Source organism: Vulpes vulpes, chromosome 9 (genome assembly GCF_048418805.1).
Source record: "Vulpes vulpes isolate BD-2025 chromosome 9, VulVul3, whole genome shotgun sequence".
Taxonomy (NCBI): Eukaryota; Metazoa; Chordata; class Mammalia; order Carnivora; family Canidae; genus Vulpes; species Vulpes vulpes.
In genome coordinates this window covers 21,633,114-21,642,023 of record NC_132788.1, presented here as the reverse complement: position 1 = coordinate 21,642,023, position 8,910 = coordinate 21,633,114, and the positions used below count along the sequence as shown (strand labels likewise).

Below are 8,910 nucleotides of genomic sequence, written 5' to 3'. Positions count from 1 at the left end.
AGACAGTCAATCTCATGGGCCTTTCAGGCTCATGGGGCAGACAGTTAACAATTGGGTGGAGTAGAAATGTCTACAACCATGAAGAACATATGTTATCATTTGTGGCTAGATGAATTCCTTTGAACAGTGTAATTAAAACTAAATGAGAAATTCACAGCCTCATGCCCACTGTCCACATTCAGGTGCTCAGGTCATATGCATGTGTGGGAGCATACTGGCCTGGACGGCAGGAAGAGGGCACATGGCTTACATGTGGCTCCTGGCTTCTCCATCTGATGGCACAGAACAGACCATCTCATCTCAGAAGAAAGTTCCACTAGACAGTGCTGGTCTAGATCATGCTGTGCCCCGTAGACCCAAGAGCAGAGGGAAACATGTTCACTCAAAGGTGACAGACAATCCTTCCTCCCAGAACACAAACACCAGTACCACAGTTGTTTAAGCTTTATTAAACAAACAAGTTCCAATCTCAGCTGACATGCTCCCAAATCAACTGCTGATTTTGCTACCAACTATGAACTGGTTAGTCAAAGAGAAATCACCTCTCACCATCCCATTCTGTCCCCTCTAAACATTAGCCACTCCTAAAGTAGCACCTTAGAGCGAATGAATGAATGAATCATAGGTGATTTTTCCTGTATCTACCATTATGTCAGATTTGACTCTCGTCATTGAAAGAAAACCACTCTTTGGAGTAAACCCCCTTGGACTGACACTGCTGATTATGAGATGCTGCAAAGGCCTCCTCTGGGTTCCAAGAGCAGTGCCAACAGAGGAAGGGCTGCTGGGGGCTGGCACGTGCCACAGCCTACAGCTTCGAGACCACTGGTGGGTCCCTGGCATCAGTCTCCAGCCACTCAGTGAGGATCTGATTCAACTCGGTGGGCCTGGAAAGGGAATAAAGGGTGGATTCACACGCATCGGATCTACTCACCCCACACAAAAGCAGAGGTGAAGAAGTGAATGGCTAAGCCAAGAAAGCCCTATTGGAGGTGAACAGGAAGTCCCACCTCCCGGTGAGGGATCCACACCGCCCGCCCCACGAACCGCCACATCTCCTTACTTCTCCATCTGTGTCCAGTGTCCACAATCCTTAATGTGTCCCCTTTTCAGGTAGGGAATCTGGAAGAAAACCCCACCCAGAAAAGTAAACAGCAGAATACAAGTGGGTCTGGTTTTAGGTTAGTGCTCCACACAAGCCACCCCCTGAAAACCCCTGCACTATTAAGGAAAGCAGTGGACATTTCTTGAGCTCCTATTATGTGCCAGGTACCCTAAGTGCACTGTCTAACCTTGAGCATAACCCCTAAGATGAAGGCTCAGAGAAGTTAGGTAACCTGCCCAAGGCCAAACAGAGCGGCTGAGCTAGATTCAAATTCAGGGCTGACTTGTACTCATCACAACAAGCTGCTTCTCTTTAGAATCACTAACACTCAGCTTGTTCACTGTCTGGAAAATGCCTGGTTGTTTGGCTCCTGCCACAAAGGTATGACTGAGTCCCCCTCTCGGGCTACCTCCCTTCTCCCTGGTGGTCTGCATGCAGGGCTGTCCACCCTCCCTTTTGAACCTGAAATCCTCACAGTGCATCACAGCAACAAGCAGCGACCATGGACAGAGAGCGAGTGGCAGCACTGCACTTGCACAAGCAGGCTCCCTCCTGACACAAGCCTTGAACAGCGCAACATGATGTAGAAAACGCTGGGGAAAAATGTGGCTTCCCTCCCAGGGGCAAGAGCAGCCCCTTCCAAGCATAAACCTCAATCAGGTAAGCAGTCAGTTTGCCAGGGCTGGAAAGGGCCAGCTGCAGAACTGGAAATCCTACAGAAACCTTCAAAGGATAGGGCCAGAGAGAACGAGCTCGCTCAATGGGCTCATGGCTTTCCACAGCCCTCTGTCAGCTGGTTCTAGAGCCCGCAGGAAGGGTGCCCTTGACCACATCCCACTTAACACACGGTCTACTGTGTCTGGTGATGCCCACAACACCAAGTATGGATGGACCGCTCCCAGCAGCTAGGCAGGATAAATGAGCCAGCCCACGGTCACCCCCCGCTGCAGGCCTCCCGAATCCCTACCAACCTCCATGTATGTAGCAGAGTGAGCCTCCAACTCACAGGGTGGCCCCTGTCAATCCCCTTCAATGGCTCAGGCCTCTGGGCATACAGAGCTCAGCCTGGCCCAGTAGGTTCAGTAGACTCTTCCAGCCTTCTGCACTCCTGCTATCCTCTCAGCATGCCCTGAATGCTCCTTGTCTCTCGTTCTGTCTCCTGTTCTTTCTGCCAGTCAAGCCTGAGCTGTTCCCCAAGGCCAGAGGCAATGGTCAGCACCTCTGCAAAGACCTCATTCCCAACTATGTCTTCCTCTTCACAATCTCCTGGGTTCAGGATTAACTGCTGGACAGTGAGCTCCCCAAGGGCGGAGTCTGTATCTTAGTCTTCCTTACCGTCCCACAATCTAACACAGCCGACACACTTAGGTGCCAGTAAAAGCCCACGAAATGAATGAATGAATGCATGCATGCATGCATGTGTGTGTAACAGGGTACGTGGGTGCCCGGCAAAGGAAGCATCATGACTATGACTGATGCTCCCAAGAGCTGATGGTGAAGCTATTGACGGAGAACCTTGAGCAACTGGTTCAAGCAGGTCTCCTGCTCTGTGTCTTCAGCTGCCATCATTCCTCTGCGACACCCGTGCCCTCTGCTGGGAAGTACCAATGACCCTAGTACAGGACCATTCTCTTACCCAGTCCTCCATATGCTTGGACATCTCAGGAACAAGCACCTTGTCCTTCTCCGCGGTTACCATTAGGGCCGGAATCAGGATCTGGGGAAGGGTCACAGGAAGCAGGAGCATCCAGAGGGAGGAAACATCCCCCCTCCACGACTCTCAGGGCACACACACAGGACTTCATGTTTCTGCTTTGTGTCTTCCTCCACTATTAACAGTGCCTCCCCCACCTCCCCTGCCAAAGACCACTCATGGTGCTGCTGTGTGGTCCTGGCTTTGTTTCCCCAGGCTGTAAGGAGGCATTGCTGTTACTGGAGACTTAAAATGATGGTGTGAGATGATAGAAAATATTCATGTCTGCCCCAGGTTCTTGGCACAGAGATCCTGAAACCCTTACAACTTCCTACGTGCTAAGGACACTATAAGTATCTGTTGTTTAGTATTCATTGTATTAGTATCTTTCCATCCCATCCTAGCCATGGGGGGGGGGGGGGGGGCTCTTAAAACCCTTGTAAATTCCAAAGTGATAGGAGCCTCTTTTGTTCTATTGAGGCCTCTCTGGGTGGGCTCCTGGATGGGGGCTGGTCACCAGAAGGACCAAGCCAAGATTAGAAGCTCTGCCTCCCTCCCCATTCTCTAGAGAGGGCAGAGGGGCTGGAAATGGAGTTAATAATTGATCGTGCCCATCTAAGCCTGAAGGCTTTTATGAATAAAAATCCAAAAAATCCCAATAGGGTGGGGTTTGGGGAGCTTCCACACTGGTGAACACATCCACACTGGGAGGGTGATACACCCCAACTTCACAAGCACAGAAGCCCCTTCTGTGCTTGGGACCCTGCCAGACCTCACCCTATATATCCCTTCATCTGTATCCTTTGTCATCTCCTTTAATAAACTGGCAAATGTGTCTCCCTGAGTTCTGTGAGTCGCCCTAGCAAATTAATCGAACTGAGGAGGGAGTCGTGGGAACCTCAGATGTACAGCCGATCGGTCAGAAGCACAGGTGACAACCAGGACTTGTGATTGGCATCTGGAGTGGGGGTATCTTGAGGGACTGGGACCTTATATGTGGGATCTGACACTGTCTCCCTAGAGACATTGTCAGAATTGATTTGAATTATAGGACATCCGACTGCTGTTGCAGAGAATTGGCTGGTGGGGGGAAAAAACCCATACATTTGGTGACCAGGAATGTCAGACTTCTGGGGAAGTATTTTATGTGAAAGTAAAACAGACACACAGAAGGACAAGACTGGGTTTTTCTAATATAGATGGAGTTAGCAGTGGAGTGACCAACACAGGTTTTGTGTGCACGTGTGTGTGTATAAGTAAGAACCCATGTGCTGGCCCACTCGTGTGACTGATATTCACGGAACTGTAAAAAGAACACTGTAGGCCCCAAATAGTGTCACTTGGGTCAGGCCAAGTCACTAAACCAGAGCTTAATACCTAACCTAATTGCAGTTCCAACCTCCCCCAGAAATGTCTTAACTGGTTAGGCAGGAATTTTTTGACTAGTGCCAATGAGGTCATCTGTCACCTGGGCCCTTTCCGACCCTTCCTAGAAAGATGAGGGAATGTACTTAAGACCTCTGCCCCCTGCCCCCTCAAGGGAAGGAGACCTTGCCTGAAACAATCCTCTCTTTTCTTTCGCTTAGAACTTTTTTGCCCCACTCTCCTTCCTATAAAATACCTTCCACTTGGTACAACTCCTCAGAGCGCCTCTCCCCGTGCTAGACAGGACGCTGCCCGATTCAGGAATCATTTAGTAAAGCCAGTGTTAGGTCTTCAAATGGACTCAGTCGAATTTTGTTTTTTAACAGAACGGAAGAGATGACACCAGAAAGGAGGAAAGATGCCCTTGAACGGAGATCAATATTTCTTTTCTTTGAATTAAATGAATGCTTAAGAAGGTCAGCCAGGATTCCAGAGTGAATGGGCCAGCCACAACTGTTATCAATGTGTCATGAGCGGCGGTAGAAATGACTCCGCTTTCATCTGCCGACAGATAGGACACTGGGGGGTGGAGAAAGCCGCCTTCAGCCTCTTTGTTCTCCCTCCACCATTATAATTTTCAAACAGCTTTGATTTGTCCTTGCTCCAGGACTTGACTTGCACTATTTCCTCCCTACATGCAGAACCTGTGCTTCTCGCTGCAGCCCCTCCACCAAATGATGAAGAACTAGGAAACCCACCAAATGATGAAGAACTAGGAAACGCTCAAAAGTGATTTGGTTGCTGAAACTTGTCCTAGGCTGTTGTAAACTCTAGAATATTCCCAGTTGAAATGTAACTGGTTGTGGGGCATGAGAGGAGGTGGGGGAGGAGGAAGACCCGGAAGGTAGCTGTAGAAGACAGAAGCCTTCCCAAAGGCTCTGTCATTATGTCCCTCCATGCTGTGAAGGATTTTGCCTATCAAATTATGCCTTTGTCATTTTTTTGTCAGTCACAGATCAGAGACAAAGATAATGAGCCTTAACTGAGCTACTACTATGTGCTTATCACTGTTTTAAGCATTTTGTGGGCATTAATCCATTTTATGCTTACACACACCTAGGATGTAAGCACTATTCTTGTCAGTCCGGTATTACAGAAGCGGCAATGGAGAACAGAGTGGTTAGGTGTCTTACCCAAGGTCACACAGGGATTAGAACGGAGGCCAAATTGCTGCCCAACCTGCTCTTAACTACTGTATTCCATGTTCTACTGCCTCACCACGTCACCCATGAGGTCAGGATCTCATCTGTTTTATTTGCCATGGTATTGCTAAGGTCTAGCAAAGTGCCTGGCACATAGAGGGTGTTCATATTCCAGTGGACCGATGAGATAACCAGGGGCTACTGAGTGAGCTGAGGAACACGAAAATGAAATTTCCCGTAGGTTTTTAACATTTTGAATGTAAGCTGGGGATCTGTTACAGGTTTCCCCTGCTATCAAATGTAGTGTGTTACTGTGAAAACTGCCATAAGCCAAAATGATGTAGAGTGAAGGAGCAATCACCAGTAATCTATATGAAAAAATTTTTGAACATTCCCAGACCCCCCCCCCCCCCCCCAATAACCTCTTTTTGGCTTTTCTGATACCTTAGGAAACATCTTGCTAACAGAGGCACAAAAGAGACCAAAGTCAAGCCCAGATGCTCACAGACACAGTTCAAAGCTATGGTGGCCTGATGCTGAGGGGAGTTCCTGGGGAAGAGGCTTGGCGAGGCCCCTCTGGTTTGTGTGTTGACTCTATAATGACTCGCTGCAAAAGAAATGCTGAATGATACTTTTGCTTTTTGCCTTTTTTTCCTAAAAGGGAAAATCCTCTTTGGATTTCTTTTGGCTAGAGAAAACCGCTACTAATGTAGGCCTTTTGTAAAAGCGAACTTTCAGAATGCGGGGCGTATACCTGTATTCCCTTTGCAGACTTAGAGATTGGAAATGTATCTTCTGCTTGGCAAACGAGGACACTGAGATGCAGGTTGACTTGGACAAGGTGACACAGCCAGAAGCTAAAGCCTGTCTGAGAGCACCTAATGCTCCTTCTGAGAAATGGGGGCTCCATGATCCTCCTCACCTTCGGGAGTCATCCTGGACTATCTGCTGCCCTGACCTGGGGCACAGCCAGGAGACCTGAGCCTTCCACACCTGAGCCTTCCACACCGGTACCACAGACACCTGGCCAGACCCCTGCTCTGCCCCAGTGCCACCCTGACCATTCCAAGGGAAGCATCAGCAAAAGTCCTAAGAGTTTTCCCCCCATTGTGCGGAGGGAAAGGACATAAAGGACAAGGATGGCAAGTCACTCTGTCCTGCCTATCCCCCCACCCCCTCTGACCCAGGGGCAGCTGAATTGGGCCAGTGAAGGGGGCTTACTGGGGAGGGCAACCACGCTGGATCAGCACTCACCTTCCGCCCCACACCTTTGCAGCCCCACCGCCAGTTCGTTTCCACGTTGCGATACCAGTTGAGGGGACCTCTGGGGGTAGGGAAGATCGGGGAACAAAGATAGGAAAGATTTTAGTGGATGATGATGCTACAGACTTCACGGGCAGCCAGCCCTGCACAGAGCCAGTCTGCCCAGTGGGAGCCAAGGTTCCTGCAGCGGGGAAGAGAACAGAGCCCGGGGTTCACATCTGGTTGCTGGCCCTACAGGACTCTCCATATTCTCTGAGGGCTGTTGTGTTAGATAATGGGGAGCTTTGTTTAGTTCTGCTGCCAGCCAGAAGCCACTCTCCTGCCCCTGGAACCTACTGAACCTACTGCAAAGGAACTTCAGGAGCTGGACGTGGTGCGGAGGCGCTCTCCTTCTAATGGGACATAGGGTGGTGGCTCAAAGATGCCCCTCTGAGCAGGTGAGGATGGCCAGGGGCTGCACCTGAACACTCTCCCAATCCTCAATACAAACCAACCAGCCAAGCAACAAAAATCAAGAACGTGAGAGGCCTGTAACTCTCCCCTGTAGAGGTCTATAACTTTGGAGTCTATGTAGGCTTTTTGTGTTTTTCTGAAGAAAGATCCCAGGGCTGTCGCCTGATTCTCTTAGGGGCTTATGACTGAAAACATGTTTTTGGCCATCTGTTCTGAGGGGGCCCACAAGCACAAGCAGGAAGCAAGCTGAGTTATCCCAAACTAGTACAGGCCGAGTATCTCCAGGAGGGAGCCTCCTGATACAGGAGGTGTTGAGGCAGAGGCTGGCTGAGCATTCACAGGAGGGACAGCAGGCCTCACCCTGCACCCCAAGAGCAGAAGAGCCCCTCCTTGCTGATCATCTCTCTTCTGTGTTAGGGGCACTGTTCTCTTTACCTGAAACCAGACTTCTGGAATTGCTGCACATAGAACTGAATGTCCTCCTCAGTGACGATGCTGCTGAGAGTGGGCTCTTCTGGGGTTTTCACAAGGAGTCCTCCTGCAAACAGCCACCGCTTTGCTCTCCCAGACCTGGGCCAACTCAGGTTGGGCATCGAATTGCCTCTCAGGTCATATCTGAACTCACAGTGAAAGGTCTTGTGCTCCTTCGTTCATTCCATCTTTCTTCTCCACCATGAGCCCATCTCCTCTCAAGCTGCAAATCTGTGCCCTAACTGTCATTCTGGAACCCAGCGACGTCATGCTCATGGACCTTCCCTTCCAGGATGAACTTTAGGACAAACCATATCTCTTGCCTTTAAGAACTCCCCAAGTGGTTCCAGGATGACACTATTTACTGTTTACCAGGCCCTGCCAACCCTCCCTTACCCTCTCTCCCCAAATAAACCTTTTCTAAATAGCTTAACTAATAATATTCCTCTTTAGATATCTCCACTGATTCTTGGAATTTTTGGAAGCATGCACTCTGATTTTTCTCTTAGTTGGAGGAAAATCCAGGAAAGAGAGCATGCATTCTGTTGCCTTCTGCATGCTCTGTATTCTTTGCACAGTGTGGAATCCTATCTGGTCTTCAGTGGGGTACACTGTGTCCTGGCAGTCCCCAGTTCCCTTGGTGGCGACCTTTTGAGGACAACAGGCAGCCCAGGGACAACTGCTATTTCACAGGGGACAGCCACGGGGCTGTTAACGCCAGCACTTGAACATGGCTGACTCACCATTTTCAGGCACAGGAACTTTTGTGAGATGCATTAAAGCGGTGATCAGAGTGCCTCCCCCCAGCCTGGCGCTCCAGGCTTGCTCAGCACCTCTGGAAGAAGAACCCCCACCTGCTCTCCTCTTGTTACCACTGCTGTCTGCCACTCTAAGAGGCCATGGGCTCCCTGAGGGCAGCGGTTGTGCTTTGTGCATTTGGGTATCTGCCCCTGCCTCATATTAAGTGCAGGCTCTAAATGCTCAGGGAATGAAGGGATCAATAAGAGACTGCATGAAAGAGGAAAGATGAGGAGGGAGAGAGGGAGAGAGGGAGAAAGCGTTCTTGACCGGTGAGAGGAGTATGGCCTTAGGGTAGGAAGAGTTTAAGTCCAGCCTAACCTCTTTGAACAAGGTCTTTAACTCTTTTGGGATCTATTTTCCCCATTTGTGGAACAGTGATTAACAGTGGGATTTTTAAAGGATGTCATGACGACTATAAATAAGATATCCGAAGGGGGCTGGGCCAGTGTTTGATGCACACAGTAGGTGCTCCAACAAGTGGTAGCGATGTCATGTCATGACGACTATAAATAAGATATCCGAAGGGGGCTGGGCCAGTGTTTGATGCACACAGTAGG

The 8,910-nt window shown here is 49.6% G+C and overlaps 1 protein-coding gene across 5 annotated transcripts in view; it reads right to left on the bottom strand.

Annotated features, from left to right (window-relative positions):
- Positions 1-429: 429 nt before the first annotated feature.
- The window catches only part of EPHX2 (epoxide hydrolase 2), a 62,185-nt gene continuing 53,704 nt past the window's right edge, over positions 430-8,910 (bottom strand). For 3 of the 5 annotated variants that reach the window (XM_026007881.2, XM_072719537.1, XM_072719538.1), the window contains 5 exons: positions 7,517-7,619; positions 6,620-6,689; positions 2,742-2,822; positions 1,064-1,122; positions 430-887 (listed from right to left, as the gene is read on the bottom strand). In XM_026007881.2, coding sequence (XP_025863666.1) covers positions 809-887; positions 1,064-1,122; positions 2,742-2,822; positions 6,620-6,689; positions 7,517-7,619 — 392 coding nt within the window. In that variant the 3' untranslated portion in view covers positions 430-808. Of the gene's footprint in view, positions 888-1,063; positions 1,123-2,741; positions 2,823-6,619; positions 6,690-7,516; positions 8,842-8,910 lie in introns of all 5 variants that reach the window. The other 2 variants (XM_072719539.1, XR_011994169.1) reach the window with 2 other exon arrangements.